General features: G+C 36.8%; 1 protein-coding gene across 1 annotated transcript in view; it reads left to right on the top strand.

The window, feature by feature from the left end:
- LOC126470570 (uncharacterized) overlaps positions 1–11,636 on the top strand; it is a 78,547-nt gene extending 66,911 nt beyond the window's left edge. The window contains exon 2 of the mRNA XM_050098517.1: positions 8,286–11,636. Coding sequence (XP_049954474.1) covers positions 8,286–8,768 — 483 coding nt within the window. The 3' untranslated portion in view covers positions 8,769–11,636. The remainder of the gene's footprint in view (positions 1–8,285) is intronic.
- The last annotated feature ends 7,245 nt before the right edge of the window (positions 11,637–18,881 follow it).

The following is an 18,881-nucleotide window of genomic DNA, read 5'->3' as shown; positions in this document are numbered from 1 at the left end:
TGGACAGTAGTGCCCCTTGCACTGCCTATATAATCAGTGCTTCCTAGTTTTCTTTGCAGTTCACCACTTTACCTCAGAGGATGTCTCCTGCAGTCGGAGACGAGACATCAGAGGAGAGCTTTATACATCAACCATGGCCTATCAGCCCGGAAGTTTTAAGTGAAGACAATATCGGCTATGAAAGCCTACATTGTGTGATCAAGATGACCATTGGCCATTTTCTTATTGCTTGTTGTGCAAATTCTTATCTGTTACACCAAGCCTATAGAAAGGCAAAAGTAATAACAAAACTGATCATCATGAAGACTGGCTAAAGACCTTGTTGAGCCTCACATGAAGCATAGACTTTCTACTGGATGCTTGCCATGAGAGTTAAGTAACACTGTCAGAAGAATACTAGACGTACAAGATGAGCCTCAAAAACAGAAAGAATTGGTTGAAAAATGGGAAATATATACCTTTTACCCTCTTCATTTGAAAAGAAAAACAAGATATCAATGTCAACAGTGACATGTTCCAGTTTGTTTGGAATGTTCTAGTAGAGTCTGCTTGAAATGCATGCATGGGGAAAGAGATTAAAATATACTTTAGGGCTTCATAAGAAAAGAGATAATTACTTTCTACATCACTGTTTAAAATTAAGTTGTGACGAAGTTTCACCATTCACAGGATTATGGAATGCCATAGTCACTCTATGCTGAAATGATGAGTCACAAATCCAAAGTTGATTTCAAATACAATTTCATGTAATTGAAAGTGTTTTTCTTATAGTTATCTTATGGATCTGTGACATTATTTCCCTGATGACAATCTATGAATGAGTAGATTTATTTTAGTAATATATAAAATAAATAAATATTAACACTTTTGCTGTGTTTTAGTTGTCCTAGGGTCTTAAATCCTATATTGTTTAAAATAATTCAGGTTTCCATGCCTTCTGATTTCAAAATGTTTAATGAACAGCAAAAATTCATAACAATACATATTCACCAAGACAATGGTTTTATGCATAAAAAGAAAAAGGCACTCTGAGAGGCTGCTCCATAGTAACCTATTCCAATCAATGTCCACAGTACTTGGGGGTTAATTGATTCCAAAACCTCATGCCATGACCTGTATCTGTTCTCTCTAATAATACACTTTCCTGTGCAGTTTTCTGAATTTGGATCTCTCTTGGGAATTTATCCATTGTGATTCATCCAGTCTTGGACATTGCCTCAGTGTTCAAAAATCAACTAGGTGGCTCTACACAATCAGTTTCACCCTGCTAAGCATCCATTTTGGTGGATTCTTCTCAGGGATAGCTCTATCTGCTATATGGATCCACTTGGGGAAATTGTCACTTGAATGTAGGTCATCATTAGTTTCCTACTGAGTGAAGAGAGCAGAAACACTGGTCAATAATGGAAAACTACCACTACAGTCATAGTTGTTGGTAGTGATCCATCACTCTTGTATGCTTATACATAACATCTTTAGGGGGTAACATTGATGTGGATGTGGGCATATGGAATGTGTTTTTATTGGTTTTCTTGGGAATATAATTAGGAGACATATCCTAGGCATGGAATCAGTTCAGCAAGACAAAGCACAGCATCTTACCTAAGAATAACAGCTATGTGGACCATTGAAATACCATGTTGAGCTGAATGCAGGATCTGGCTGCAAACTCAGTAAGAATTCTATTATGAAACAATATTGTTATTCTAATTATCTTTGCTGTATTTGTATTTTTATGGGATGCTAGAGGTATCGGGTATGAGCACAAGAGCTGGCTTGGTAAGTCACAGGCATCGTGGGCATGTTTGTCACTATTAGAGAGTGATATGCATGTATCTCTTTTACAGGGAAGGTTCCCAGCAACTATAGCTGTCCTCCTCTTTGCAGATGAAAAACACCTATCTGTTTTGGTCCACAGGTTTAGTCCACTCAGTTTCAAAATACTCTAATACATTTTGAATTTCAGGACCATGGATATAACACACACACACAGAAAATAATAAGCAATGAACACACTCTATTTATTAATATTAAATTTATTGTCAAAGTTTTCTCACAGAAGCTGTCGCACAGTAACAGATCAATTGAAATATACATTCAGTGTCTCCTTTCTCCTTTTCCAGACATTTTGAAAGTGCAAACAAGAACTTCCTGAAAGTTGTATTACCAACAATAATAATTTTTGCTTGAAGCTAGAATAGTGTCAAATACTTCAGTAATTAGATTATGTTTTCCCTACAAGTTGTGTTCAAGGCTTTCTGATGCTTGGTCACATTAGTCAGAAATACAAGATCTAAAATCTGGAAAAAATAAGACACATCTCCATATCACAGTCGAGTTCGTCCAGGAAAGATGTGAATTGCTGATGCCACAAACACTGTGCTCTGAGTATATAGGCTTTACAACTATAGCCATGATGCCATTTATCTTAGCACATTTTGCTAGCAGATTAATGTGATGTAGAACAAAGTGTACTGCTGGTTTTTTTTGACAGATAGCATCTTCTTTCAGCTTTTTTCGCACCAAAGCAAAGACATCAGACTTATGAGAAATCAATGCAGGGACTTCATCTGTGGAGCTTGATGAAAGTTTTTTCCAATAAACATCATGCTTGTCGATCATGTTTTCTAAGCAAATACAAATGTCATCGATCATAGTTGTGTTTCATAATGCATGACATTACAAGCAGCTAGTCCTCTAGGAATTGTGTGAGTGCTGAATATTTGCTTGGGCAGTTTGTCGCCAGCAAGTTGCCTTGATGTGGCTGGGCTATATGAGTCAGGCTCAGCGCTGGGCAGAACAGCTAAGTAATCACGACAAGTGGTAAGTGCAGGCCAGGTGCAATGAAAATAAGAAGTCACTTTCATTATTAAACAAATTAATAAATAATTACAAACAATTTACTGAATAATAAACAGAAATGTGCATAAACAAAGATTACTCCACTTGAACACACTTCATTTAGACTAGCATGAAAACCCCAGTCCTATTAATTACTATGTTTATTTAACTACAGTTCAATTTTATATTGTATTTAAAGTTGATATTTTGACTAGTGTCAACTGGAGCATCAATTTATGTAAAGTTGGTGTTTTGACTAGTTAGGCTGTAGTGTCAGGTGTGACAAATAAATCTCTTAAATTTAGTTATTATTACAAGATTTGGATTTAAATATCTTCTTATGAGGTCACAAATTGACCAAGAATATTTATCATGCATTTTAACATATGTAATGTAAGTTTTAAGTGCAACTTTATCAAATAGCGGTCATGTTGTAAGACAATGTATTAAATAACGTAGTTAGGTGATCGAGACTTTAAATAAGCATGTAGAGCAGAGTTGCAGGTCTTCTCTTCAGTTTTGTGTGGTGTTGTATCTGGTTGGGCAGTCACAGTGCCACTGGGGATTCAGGCTAAGTTAGTGGGACTTTGGATATTTGGTGATCATGAGATAAGACATAGAAATGTTAAGACATAGAAATATTCCAGAATTTTGAATTCAGATAAGGCTTAGAAATTTCAAGTCAGTTTTCAGTGATTGATTCTTTGCATTGACACACGCTTCTTTATGATTTAACTGTTTCCAAGAAGCTGTGGGCTTTGGTGATTTTGCTGAATCAGAATAATTTTATTTAATTGTGTGATGAACTTTTAATGTTCTACTACTGGTTCTTTGTGAATGAATGAGCAGCATTATGCATTTATTCTGCACTTGCTACTGTCTGTAAATGCTTTGATTTCACTATGTAACTAGATTTTACTTTGCTGTTATTATTGATTTCATTTATCAGTTTTATGTGAGGCCACCATTCACATATATTTGCATGCTATATGGTCAAAAGTCTAAACAACTCATTGTAGACAACATCATTGTATTATGGGATTGTTTTCAAATATTTACCCTACATTTTACTTATTTATTTACTGATTATTTTTTGTTTTGCATAATTATTGTTGATATTAGTGCAGGGATTACTTAGTACTTTGCATTTGACTTATAAGCAATGGCGTACAACCAACTCCTATTGATTCAGTGAGCCGTACTGAAATATTAGGTTGTACATTGCCCACAGTGAGCTATTTTCCAGTCACTATTGAGTTGTGTCCAGTAGTGCCAAACAGCCAGTCAAGTTCCAATTGACACAAATCAAGATGTCTTCCATCATGCTGAACTCAGCATTAGCACCCTTCAAAACCACAACACATTGAGCAATATCAGTTGCATCAGTGCTTTCATCCAAAGCCAAAGAGAAGAGAAAAGGATCTTTATTATTTCCTCAACTCCCCTGTAAAATACTTTCATTGAAAGAGGAAATGGTTTGAAAAGCGGAATTTCTGCTGGGCTTAAAATTGTTGTTCAGTCACAAAACAGTATTTCACAAATTCGTCATTGCTGAAAGGACACAATGCTTTCACTCCTTTAATAGCTGTCCGATAACTTAGTTTCATTGTACCATCATTATGCATCATATGATTTTCTCTCTGTAAGTACAGGGTGATTATAATTGAAGTTAATCTTTCAAACTGCTGTATAAATAACACCACTGGTCAGAACGAGGTCAAATTACAATGAAATATTATTGGAGAAGGGAGAAAACATATGACAGAAGAAAAATAAATAATTACAAAATGTAACAATAGATAGTGCTGTAAGCATCATAATTTAAAAATGGTCGACTAAGAATGACAAATAAATCATACAACAATGCCTAAGGTGTACATCTGATGTTAAACAAACTATACTATTCAGTGCGCATGGGTGTACAGATGTGATACTGTTAGTTACATAAGCCTATCCACCACAGCAAGGTTTAATCACATTGGATGGGAAAAATCAGTTTTTAATTGTCCTGAGGCCAAAAACCGCATAAAAAGCATCAATCACATTGGTTTTTAATTGTCCTGAGGCCAAAAACCGCATCAATCAAAATCAAGTCAGATTATTAATTTTCATGTGACTGGTGCAAAACATGTTCAATATGCTGTCCACCATTTTCTGCAACAACTTGAAATCAAGAAACAGCATGTTCCACAACTGATCGAAGTGTTTCCAGGGTCATGTTCAGAATGTGTTGCGCAATGTGTGCCTTCAATGCAGCTAAGTTTGCAATTGGAACACTGAACACAACATCTTTCAGGTAGCCCCACAGCCAGAAGTCACATGGATTAAGATCAGGTGATCAGGACAGCCAGGCTGTAGGGAAATGTTGGCTGATAATTCTAGCATTTCCAAAATGGAGCTTCAGCAGCTGCTTAACTGGATTTGTAATGCGTGGAGGTGCATCATCTTGCATAAGAATGATTTCATCCACACAACCACGCTGTTGGGGAGCTGGAATAACATGGTTGCACAAAAGACACTCATAGCGCTTACCAGTGATGGTACAGGTAACAGGACCAGAAGTACCTGTCTCTTTGAAAAAATATGGCCCTATGATAAGTGATACTGTAAACCCGCACCACACAGTGATCTTTCAGGATGAAATGGTGCTGGTTGATTTGCATGTGGATTTTCCATTGCCCATATTCGACAATCCTGTGTATTGACATATCCTGTCAGATGGAAGCGGGCTTCGTATGTCCACAAAATCTTCCACTGCCAATCATTGTCCACCTCCATGTGAGCAAGAAATTCTAAAGCAAAGGTCTCTCTCTTGCTGGTAGGTCAACAGGAAGCAACTTGTACACATGGGTAATTTTGAATGGATAGCAAAGAAGGATGTTTTGTAGGATTTTACGTACCATGCTCACTGGTATGTCCAGTGTTCAGGGAATTCTCCTTGCCCTACATGTTTGCACACAACCACTCGTCTCCAACTGCATTGCTGTGACCACTGCCTCTACTGATGTCGAATCAATTCATTTCCTCCCTCTACCAGGTTGCACAACAAAAGTACCCATCTTTTTGAATTTCCGAATCAATTTCTCCAGACCCACGGCAGTCATCGGACCAACACCTTTAGTCAAACCCTTCAGTGTCCAGAACTTCTGCAGCGTGACGTCTGCACAGTCATCCTTATTGTAATACAGAGTGTGATCCTGCATTGAGACAGTCACAGCGAACGTAACAGACGTGTAAAGAGGAAAAGTCGTGTACCCGGCGTGTTTATATTAAGTTCAATGGGTCGTGTGCATGACAGTTGTTTTCATTTATGAATTCTGACACATACAATGCCATCTATTGATGAATTTTCACATTATTTTTTTCTGCCATATGTTTCCCCCCTTCCCCAATGATATTTTGTTGCAATTTGATGTCATTCTGACCAGTGGTGTTATTTCTACAGCGTTTTGAAAGTTTAGCTTTAATTATAATCACTCTGTACATTACAATGTGGAGGTAAAACTGAGGCAAAATGACATAATGCTGAATCAACAGCAGTAATAATTTCAATAAATTACATATAAGGAGGTACCCATAAGAAACTGAATTACTTTTTTGTGGGCAGAGTTTTTTTAGTACCCCGTTCTTCCACTGGAAGCACATAGAGTGAACATTCCACAGTCAGTAAGCCAAGTGCTGTCACTGAAGAAGGTCAGGACTAGTTTCAGCAGAGTTTATAGTGAAAACTGTTTTATGTGATTGTTGTTTTCGCAATGGCTGATTTTCATGAACAGCATGCAGTAGTGAAATTCTGATTTTTGCTTGGAAAAAGTGGAACAGAAACTCTTGAAATGTTTAAAACGATGTACAAGGATGATGCTATGAGGAAAACTCAAGTATTTGAGTGGTTTTCAAGTTTCAAAAATGGTGAAATGCGAACTGATGACAAACCTCATTCTGGTTGTCCTTCCACAGTCTCAACACGCGAAAATGTTGAAAACATTGGTGCAGTCATCAACAAAGATCGATGATGGACCACTGAAGAACTTGTGGAGCTGTCGGGAGTGACTTGGGGTTCAGTGCAATATAGTGTGATGGAAGATCTGGAAATGGGAAGGGTGGCAGCCAAATTTGTGCCACAACTGTTGACTGCCAGGTTATAAAACATATTGCTACGCTTATGATCCTGAATCAAAGCAACAATCAAGCCAGTGGAAGACTTTAACTTTTTTTTTTAGAAGAGTCATACAGTTTTCTTCAGTGTCAGAGAGTTAACCAGGCTTTCTACTTGGAAGTTTTGAAAAGATTGTGCAACAGTGTGTGGTGGAAGCAGCCTGATTTGGGCAGTCGGATGACTGGTTTTTTCCATCATGACAATGTCTCTGCTCACACAGCCCTGTCTGTATTACAGTTCTTCATCAAAAATGTTATGACCTCTATACTCACCTGACCTTGCTCCATGCAACTTTTTTTTGTTTCCTAGAATTAAAAGAGACATGAAAGAAAAGTATTTTGCTGATATTGCTGACACGAAGAAAAAAAGGATGGTGGTGCTGTCAGGAATCACAAAAGATGAATTTAAACAATGTTTTGAAAAAATTGAACGAAGGCTTAAACAAGTGTCTTAGTGCAAGTGGAGAGTACTTTGAAGGGAATTGAAGATTTATGTTTAAAATGCTTAAAATGTGAATTAATAAGTTAAAAAAAAAATAAGTTGGGTTTCTTTTGGGTAACACCTCACATACCTGCATGAGTACTAACTTATGTCTTTGTAGGCTGTCTTAGCCCAAGAGGTTTTATATTAGAAAACAAACAATGAAATCTGGCTTCATGTTTCAATAAAGACTTTCTTCACATTGTTGGCGGATGTATAAGGAATCATTCGATTTTGAAATTTAGAATCTCAACTCCTCTTGAACCATTTTCTTCTCAATAGTTCCATCTTGTTACCATAAATGAGACCTCAATCTAGACAATGCTATAACACAAAAGCAACAGATCACATTGCCACAGATGAAACAAGCAGTGCAAGCATGGGTAGGGGAGTGAAGGAGGAACTCCAGACAGCCAGGTGTGGTGGAGGGTGAGCCTCAAGCAAGCAATGCAAGCCTAAGCAAGCACCTGTGCTCTCAGTCTCACATTTCCCCAGCACTGATTTACACTATTCTAGAAAACAAAGTGAGATATAAAAAATAATGGTGATAGAATTTGCAAGCAATGCAAGCCTAAGCAAGCACCTGTGCTCCAAGTCTCACATTTGCCCAGCACTGATCTATATGATTCTAGGAAACAAAGTGAGATTTAAAAAATAATGAGGATAGAATGTGATAGTTAGAGATCAGAAAGTAATATTTACACTCATATTTTGTGCATAAAAACTGATGATTTTATTACAGCACTGTATAAAAGTTACATTTATGAAAGTATAAATATTTATTGCCTTTGTATTCCTTTTTTTCCAGTTCCCAGACAACAATAACATGAACAACAGAAACATTGCAAGATCAGATGAATGTGGCACAATAAATGAATTAAACAATGAACTGAGAAAGCTAAACCTCATACCAAGGGTACAGTCTTCAAGAGGTCAAAGAGATTGTAATGAAAATGAATTAGTCTTATCTCCTTCAAAAAAAATATTAAACACAAGAAAAGAAAGTAATGACACATTGAAGGCTTCAAGAAGAAGATGGAATCTAGATCTGAAACTGTGGCATCGATTGAATCAGCATCAAAATTTGACTAGTTTTCGGTATAATTCAAAACTTTTTCAAACATGGGTGCCAAATGATGAACTTGACATTGTATCCAGTTCATGTTATGATCGCAGTGAGCATCACTTTTCAGATATAGGTGAAAGATCTTTACAACCTGAAATACTAGAACAGAAGACTTGGTATGGAATGATCAAATCTATACTTTTTAAGAAAAGATATGTTCATTGAAAACAGAGCAGCTAAAATAAACTGTATTTATGAGTGAATACATTTAGTAATGTGCATGGTGGTTCAACATTCAGTGCCAATCTTTTAGATAGTGTAAAAGAATAAGATTTTCTCTTATGCTGCAACCATACACTGTACCCCAGACACTAAACATTAGCAACACATTTCAATTTCTTGCATATGTAGGGAAGTACAACATAATTCTAATACTAGAAGCTTCACTACTTCACATCTAACAAAACAAACATTGGTAACTATTCTGGAAGGTTCTATGCATCAATACTGTTAAGAGATGGTGTCATGAGGCACACTGCAAAACCAGAAAAACCTAAATGTTGTATCAGACATAGACAGTTTGTACTAAGCTGTCTCATCTTTCTCTGTAATATCATATTTGAAATTTCTGCAGCACTAAAACCATCAGGCTTGGGACACAAATGATATGTCTTTTATCTCTACTCTACAAAGTTTGGTAAAACTTTGATATTGGTATTGATTTTTGAATCACTCTTGACTAAATATACTTGCAATTTAGTACTTACATGATATATGTAGTACTTTTAATTATCTCAGAAATTATGTACAATGTACACAGATGTGAGAAACTGATTTATGTTGACACATTAATTTCTTTCTTAATATTGTACATCATTTCCTGTCACTGTAAAAAAGAGCACATTATACGAATAATCATGATAAATTTACCAGTGCATTTAGAATAATATAATAAAAAAAGTGATGAAAGCTGGTGCTTAGTTGAAACTGTTTGGGAACTTACTAAAGTTTTCTTAAAATAATGCTTCATTTATTAACAACTGTTTATGCTAAACTTTTGACAATTTTCTTGAAGTAACATATGATGGAATAACTAATGAAGGATAGACAATAAAGTAATTACAATACATTAACATTGATAAATTAAATAGTTACAAATTATGATATTTCTCATTCAGTGGCAGAAATAGAATAAACAAACAGAGACCAATCTACTACTTATGAGAATACCTAAAATCAAGCTCGTCTTAGTCACCATGGATAATTGCATTCATAAAAGTGTTTGGAAAGAAACAGTTGATTTGTTAAACATGTATTTAAACCATTTGGAGATATTTTTTAGTTTCTCTTGTTTTATGATGTTCTGTCGATGTCATTTTTCATCTTAAAAATTACTTTTTGGTAAGTAATTGACAATAACTTAATGTATAATTCATTGCTAAATGTGTCGGATGCTGTACTTGAACTAAAGGTTTGTCTTTGGTTACTATCTTCCGTACCAGACTAAATTACTCAAACATTCCAGTCTCAGCTACCTCTACTCTCATTATTTTATTGAATATTATTGAAGAAAGGGTACACTGTACCATGAGGTGAGAAGCCCTTAACTCAGGTCTACTTTCATTTTGCATTAATTACATTCACATCTGTCTTTTTTTCCAAAAGTGGCCTATCATGCCAGTTAGGAATTAAATATTCTGAGGAGATGCAAAATCATTTGAAAATCAACTAGCAGTCAAAATTGCTAGCTCCGTTCATAAGTGAGAAGTAGACAAAGCAGAAGCAATCTTGTTCATATCATCCATAAATATACACCTTTAATTTATTGCGTGACTTTAAAAACCAGCTACATATTTAATTGTGTTTAGCAGGTCATTACATGTTACAGCATTTCACATTGCCTGCTTTCCCATACCTTCATTCTTTTTCATATTTCAGCAGTGATGGTTGTGAGACATTTGTGGAATGGCACCAAGCAAGTCCACAAACTGTCATTCCTAAAACACTGAGGGAACGATGTGTTAAATGTTAATTGATTTCAAACTTGTGTACAATTTGGCTACTAAATAACATGAAGAAGATATGACAGAATCAGAAAGTTCATATCTGTTTTATGACACACAAAATTATGAAGAACCACTTATTATTATTTGACATCAGCACAAAACATAAATTGCATCATGAATAGTGGCACCTCACATATAATAGTCAACATTTGAATATTATCTCATTGTTTATAAAGGCATTCCACAGTGGTTCCAGCTTTACTTCTCTGGTGTAATTCATCAGTAAAGGAAAAAAAATATTACTACAGTTTGCAATTTCTGATCAAAATAAATTAGAGGTGGTTCAATTTCACTTTGCCACTAAAAATTAAACAGAGGTATCAGAAACTGACGGAAAGTTTATTTCCCCCTTTTTATTATATTTATATCTACTGTAATTTGATGGAAGCCTGCAGTCATAACAGAAAAAAGTTGATTATTTAAAAAACTCTATGCAGAACATGCGTGTCCTTTCAAATTAGTCTAGTGCTTACTTCAAAAAACTGCTAAGCTATATTCTATCATGGAACATAATTCCTTCTTTGTACGAGAAACCACATAGACAAATAACCACTTTTTCATCACCATATTCAGAGTTAATACAGATTCTTATATCAGTATGTCACAGTGCTTTCTGGATACTGAACATCATTATTACAGCGAAACTTCCCTACTTACATTAGTGTCCACAAATTCTTTATTTAATATTTGTTATAACTTGTGGTTCACGCAAATTACCACCTTTCTGTATCACTGCTTGTCTGTGTGCTGTTTGACTACTGTTCATAGATAATCAATAAACTGTAGTGACTGAAGAACCTGTATCTATGAATATACGGTGTATTACAGTAGGATAGTTGGAAATATTGTGATATCCTATCATTAATGGTGCTGTGAAATAAAATAAAAGTGAAGAATGTTTTCTCCAGAATAATAACTATCTCATGTAAAATATAATATTGAAGAGGAATTGTTTATGTAGCATTCCTGTATCAAATTAGATGGTGACAATAAATATTGATTTTTTTTTCCATTGCACATGGCAATAATAAAATTACCATACCATTAGTTCCTAACTTTCCTTAATTTGCTTGATGAATAATCTTCTTTGCTTTTGTCATTATTCATGATTGAAAGAGGTGTTTTGTTGCTCAAAATAAAACCATGTGCATAGTTATTGGTAAACCACGATGAACTACCAGTTGGTAGTTATAAAAACAATAAAGTTTCTGAAAATCAGCATGCTTTCTGCAGTACAAACTGGTTTCCATGCTTTTTCATATCTGGAAAAAGCTCCACAACTTGGAAACAGAGAGAAAATGATCACATCTTCAACAAATGGTGTGGTATGAAATAATAGGCAAGGCCGGAAGATCAAAATAAGAGAAACGAAGACTCATCATTGGCATCTTGCTTCATTAGTAGACTTGTTAAATAGAATCAATGATACAGGATATCTATACAGGCAAGAAAATGAAATAAAAACTACCACTTGTTGTACTCACATTGAAACCATACTACTTGGGTCCATCTGATAGCTGCCACACAATACCACGACAATCATCATTTTGTATGTACTGGTACTAGGCTTCTCTCCAGTATTAAATTGTATCCTTCAGTTCTAAACTACATGTAAGTTACTATCCACAAACATTTACTACAGTCTGTAAAATTGTAAAAATGTCACTGTTCACTGCAAGGTATCTATACAAGAGATGTTATATGAAAGAATTAATGTTCTATCAACATACTGTGAAAGTACATTAGCTGTTTATCTGAAAATATAATATAATTACAATTAATGGTAAACTTTTCATTTATATTACTTTTCATGTATATTTCTATAAACAGTTAATAGTTATTGCATAATTTCATTGTGTGCCCAGTTCATTTATTCTGTACCCACATACGCATCTGGCATCTCTGGCTGAGAAGATTATGTTCAGTTTAATATTTATAATATAGACAGTAAAATCATTTTAAATTTTAGAAGTAACAATAAATTATTTGAAGAAGTTGACTTCTAGTTTCCATCACCTCCCCCCCCCCCCCCTCCCTTCCTCACCCAACATCCAAAAAAAGTCTTCTAACTCATTTGATGTGACCCCATGACAACCTCCTCACATTTGCCAACCCTTTTACCTCAGAGTTACCAAACAACCACCTCAATTACTTGATGGTCATATTCCAATCTCTGTGTTCCCCTACAATTTTTTGGTTCTCTGCAGTTTCCTCTGATACCAAGAAAGTTATTCAATTGATGGCTTAACACAAGTCTAGGCATGGTGCCCCTTCTTTTAGTCAGTGTTTTCCATATATTCATTTCCCCACGTATTCCGTGTAGCACCTCCTCATTTCTTATCTTATCAATAAAATTATTTTTCAGTGTCCTTCTGGAACACCATATCTCAAATACTTCAATTCTTTTCTTTTCTGGTTTTCCTGTAGTGTATGATAATGATGAGTCTGTTGATAGTACTGCTGGGCAATGGATAAAGAGAGTTAAAGCAACAGGGAGTCGAGAAACTGAGCTCCTTGATCAGCCACATTTGGGACATTCTCTCACAGCCACTGCTGCACTTGGACTTCCAACTGTTAAGGCCAGTTAAGGGTTCTCTCTGTGGGACACACTTCGAAGATCATGCAAGCATATTTCATGCAGGAAAATGTGGCTATGAGTACAGGACAAAAGCTTTTACCAACAGGGAATAATGCGTTGTCACAATGCTGGTTTAAGGCAACAAGATGTGATGGAATCTACGTAGAAGAATATTACATGTAAAAGAAATGTTGAGTGATACTGTCACCAAAGTCTAATTCAATGTTTGTTGTGCACCACAAGCTTTCCTATGTCTTCCGCACACTCAGCTAGTGGAATCTCTTCCAGTTCATTATCTTTTCCCTAGTGTTTCTTTTTTCCCCACAACAAAAAAGAGGCACTTCTTTGTGGAGGAAAAAGATTGTAATCACTCAGGACCAAGTCTGGGTTATATGGTGGATGTTCAAAAACTTCCCACTTCCGAAGAAAATCCTTTAACTCAGCAGAATACGGGCAGGTATTATCATGAAAAAGCATAATGCTGCTGGATGACAATCCACACCATTTGTCCTGATTAGCGTAGTTTACTCGGTGAAGAGTCTGACAGTAGGCTGCTACACTAATGGTCTTCCCTCTAGACAAAGTCGATGAGTAGGACACATTTTTGATCCCAAAACACTGCAGCCAGTGGCCCCATGCAATGCCAGCCCAGAACATCACTCCACCACCATCTTCTTGTAAATGTGGTACACCGGGTTAGAGGTGTTCGATATTAACATGATGTCTCTGAACAAGCTGTCTGTGACTATCAGGGTATAAACGGATCAAAGTTTCATCCATAAATAACATCCAATGCCAATCCTGCGGTATCCATTCTGCACGATTCCTTGCCCATCTGTAATGGAGTCCATGGTGGTGTGGCGTACAACATTGTGCTCACCTTGGTAATTGGAATGGAGATTCATGTGATACAATTGTCTCTTAACAGTTTGATGCGATACATGACATCCTTATCCTCTTCAAACACTGAATTCAGTTCTGGAGCAGTCTATCTGCCAATTGGAACTAATTCCACGTCCACAGCACATCACTGGTTGACAAGCCTTCTGTGCATAATGTGATGATGCCAACTCCATCACTGCTCACAATTGACCTTTGTGACACAGTGAATGTTCACTCTGTTGTTCCACAGATGCCTCTAACTCATCCATAGTGGTGCTTTACTTTCAACTGAAATGCTGCAGTCTATCTGAGTGTAGCATTCTATCTGTAGGTAATGCTCATGGTAAGTGTGGATATGTTTACAAACAATGTCAGGGTTGACCTTCCGATTGGTACAGGAACTGTTGCAACAGCAATACACCTGCACAACATATCAGGGTGATGCAAAGCTTTTGTTGATGTGTGAATATACCTGTAGGTAATGCTTCACAGACACCAATGATTACTATTCAGCAATGTAAAAGTTATTCTTATGAAAGACTAGTATGTCGTAGATTCAACTACTGAAGTATCTCAAAACTTTAAGGGGTAGAAAATGAAGATTTTGGTTTCTCATCTGTCAGTAACATCATTTGTTAATATTGAACAAGGATGAAATAGCTTGCCTAGCGGAGGAGGGGGAGGGGGCTTTGGGGGAGGAGCAGGGGGGAATGGTGGGAGGGGGTGATTGGTGTGCGTAAGTCTGCGCTGGCTGTGAGGCATACCCAGGAATTGTAGCGGTTTCAGTTTGTTACTTCGGACCTGATGAGGGGACATAATCTTCAGGTGTTTGCAGAGCTGACTGCAATGTTGCACAAGATATTATTGTCACGCTTCAAACATTTGATGGACCCTTGGGCAACTGATTACCGAAGTCCATCCCTGTGTATGGCCATCCATATGGGCTCAGACTAGAGCACCCATATCTTAGTATCGGCCTTGTTCTGACAAGCGGACTTGCTGGATTTGGTGCAAGCAACCAAAAGTGGTACAATACATGTGCCTGTGCAGCATCTCTTCTGAGCTACAACAATGTACGATACTGGATCCATGCAAAGTGAGGAAAGTTGTCACAGCTTTCTCAGAGACCACTGTCATTGTCATTTTGTTTATTTGGGCCGTGAAGATTCTGACTAAACACTCTCCATCTGAGTTTGAATCAGAGTACTAAGAAATGGAGGTAGATAGCTACACCATTCCACTGGCAAGAGAAGCAGAACTTGCCCATTGTTAACTTTTGGCACTCATCGGATACAATGGCAAAGATCGTCGCTAGTATCTGAACTGTAGCTGCTGATGTCAATGACATCCAGGCAACATGTGGGGAAACCAGACAGTGTGTCTACAACCAGTAACCATTTACCCCACTGGAACAGGTATCCAAAGTAGATGTACATGCAGTTCCACATGTGATCAATTGTGGGCTATGGGGAGAAACATTCTGCCAGATCTGCTTGGTTTCACATGGATGTTTGGTATGCTCAGACTGCATGTTTAATATTGGCATCAATCCCAGACAACATACATCATGACATGTACATCTTCAACATCTCCCCCCCCCCCCCCACCCCCGCACCCATGGACTGTAATATGAGGATGTGAGGCCATACTGTAGTCAGAATCCCAACTCAGTCAGCATTCTGATTCTTCTGTGGCTAGCAGAAAGACACCTGATTAATGTTGAGTCCGTGATGAATTCAGAAATAGATCCATAGTGCTGGTTCCATAGCTTTGGGGAGGTAGTCCAACCAACTATCACACACATAATGTGCGACTTTGCAAAGCATCAGATCCTGATCTCTGGGTGTAGGTATCATGAATAATTCATCCAGAACACCTCTTGTTTATCACACTTGACATCAGAACCCATCAGTAGACTTGCCAGGGTGTCACCACTGCTGTGCTGAGCAGTGGCTCGTACTGTATATCATAATGAGAGTTACCCAAAAACAGTGCCTGCCACTGTAACCATGCTACCTTATCTGGCACGTTCACTTTTGGAGCTGAAGAGCAAAATTAGCAGCTTATCCATGACCAGGTGGAACTATGTTCCCAGGAAGAAAACATGGTATTTCTTAATACCATAACTAATATCCACTGCCTCCAATGGAAGAGCTACTGTTACACTGTTAATACTTTACATTTTTTGTAATTAGTTGTTCCATGAAATTGGGGACTTTTGTGACAGCACACTGTCTATTCAGCAATGCAAAGAATCTGTCCCCAACCAAGACTAAATGCCAGCCTGACCTAAATGTGGTCAGACTAGGATATAACTTCAAAAACTTTTTTAAGCCTAAGAACATTGCCTGACAAGCGGTGGACCACTGAAATTTGAATCCATTTTTCTGAAGCTGATTGAGAGAAGATAATCTCTATGCAGCATTTGGTATAAATTTGCCACAATAATTTATTTTCCATAAGAGCAACTACAGTTCCTTTAGAACTTTGGGTGCCAGGAGATTGCCAGTCACTTTCACATGAGCTGATGTGGGCCTGAGACCACCTTTCTCAGTATATGGCTGAGGTATTGAACACACTGCTGGAGAAAACTATGGTAGGTAAATATACATTTGAGCCTACTAAGTCTATAAAATAGCTGTTTTAAACTGTCGAGGTGTTGCTCCCTGGTAACCCTAGTGATTAAAGTCTAGATCATTTGCAGTTTGTAGCACCCCACATATAATTTGATGCAAGTATTTTTTTAAATACTGCAGGTGCATTTGCAACACAAAAAGGTAATCTATTATTTCTATATACCATGAAAGATGTATTGATTACCATAAAGATGCATTATGAGTAAATGCAGGCCATCAGACAAACATACCTCAGAACAGAACTGGCCATACCATAACTTTACCAGTAGTTCTTCTGGACATGAAATCAGATGAAGATGTATGTTAGATTGAGCACTGTTGATTTAAAATCACCATGTGTCCAAATTGTGACATTAGGTTTTTGGTTACAAATGGTGGATTTGCACACCGTGCCAGGTATTTAAAAAACACACACACACACACACACACACACACACACACACACACACACACACACACACACACACACACACACACACCCTGCTGATAGATTTATTCAATGCCCATGACATTTGTGTGAAAAATTTTGTTAGTATCATTCCTACATGTTCCAAAAATGTTTGGTAACTGTAACTGGACACCATCAAAGTTTATTCACCCTTTTTTGTGAACTGCTGTATTACGTTAGTTGAAGGATATGTCATTTAAATCATGTAACATGACTAATCAAGGGAATACTACACAAAAAAACAAAATATCTGTTACACTGTTGTCCCATTTAGGTCAAAACACTTATTATTTGATGTTGTCCCCTTTAAATCAATTCTTTCAACATCATTTTTGGGTGAGCACATTTCATCCCTGAAGTGGAGTTTTAAAAGGTCTGCAAAATATCAACACAGGTTGCCACAACCCCTTTATTGGAGCTGGATGAAAAAACTGAGAAGATGCTTATCCAGGCATTAAGCCAAACACCATTAAACTTCCAGCAGAAGAAACCCACTGTATTATATTAGAACAAATAAGCCCTCAGTCACAAATATTGTTGGTGCAGGGCCATCAGCTTCCGCAAACTATCTTGACTGATGTTTTGTTTGCGTGTTGAGAGCTGGACCTATGAATCTTCCACATTAAGAAATTGTTGTGCAAAATCAGTTTTATTGTTCTTGAAATGCTCCAAATGTTTGTGCAAAATAGTTTTTCCATTTGCTTCTGCTCAGTATCCAACAAGTGTAGGACCAATCTTTCACACAGTTTTCTCAAAGGTAAGATACAACACCCTCTTCCTTCTGATATGCCTACAACATTATTGATTTCATCATATCAACATATGATGCACTTCACCTGAGAATGAAGTTTTGGGACATCATTCAAATGGGTCATCTTCAGGAGAGGTATGTCCACAACTGAATTCAGTCATCCATTTTTAACTATTAATATCAAGGAGCAGAGTTGTTATGTAACAGCTTCAAAAACTCTGTATGAATTTTTACTAGAAATATACTGTACAAAACACAGAATTTTATGGCAGTACAATAGTAAAGTTTCTCCATTTGAACAACACTCAAACATACCTAATTTAACAACCTGTACAAACAAAACGATTCTGTCCATCAAGATCACACTTCATGTACATTATTTGGTAAAATCTACCAACAAAACAAAAGTACATTGATGACAACATTTCTGTGCCACATACAGCAATTTCCTCATTACATCATAACACACACTACTTTCTCAGTTTCTTTTTATTCTTAGGCGATCTTTATTCCTTTGTTCTGGAGATCTCAAAATTACTTCTGAAAACTTGATCATAGCAGAAAATGGAGAAGTACAACAGCAACATTATCAACCTTTAGCTTTCCATCTCCTCATGAGTTAAAGAGTGTGACACTTATTTATTTTTCTACTATTCTCACCTTTCTACATATCTTTCGCCCACATTTTTTCTACATTTAAATGAAAAACCCATTTAAAAAAGATTTGCTTGAATTTTTGTTGTTAGTGATTATGCAGCTGAAGTAAGTTTGTAAACAATTTACTGGCAGAGTGTACAACAGCTGCTTTGATCTTTTGGAGGAATATCCAATACCATCATATATTTCTGATACAGATAGCATAATTATTTCATTTATTTTTCCTCCTTCAGTAATGTTACTTTTGTACAAAACTGTCTTTCATAGCTCACAATGTTCTACCACATGTCCATATTAGGCTATGGAGAACCAGGTACGGA

Source organism: Schistocerca serialis, chromosome 3 (genome assembly GCF_023864345.2).
Source record: "Schistocerca serialis cubense isolate TAMUIC-IGC-003099 chromosome 3, iqSchSeri2.2, whole genome shotgun sequence".
In the NCBI taxonomy this organism is placed as follows: Eukaryota; Metazoa; Arthropoda; class Insecta; order Orthoptera; family Acrididae; genus Schistocerca; species Schistocerca serialis.
Note: the sequence above shows the minus strand (reverse complement) of the source record. Positions and strands in the feature narration are given on the sequence as shown.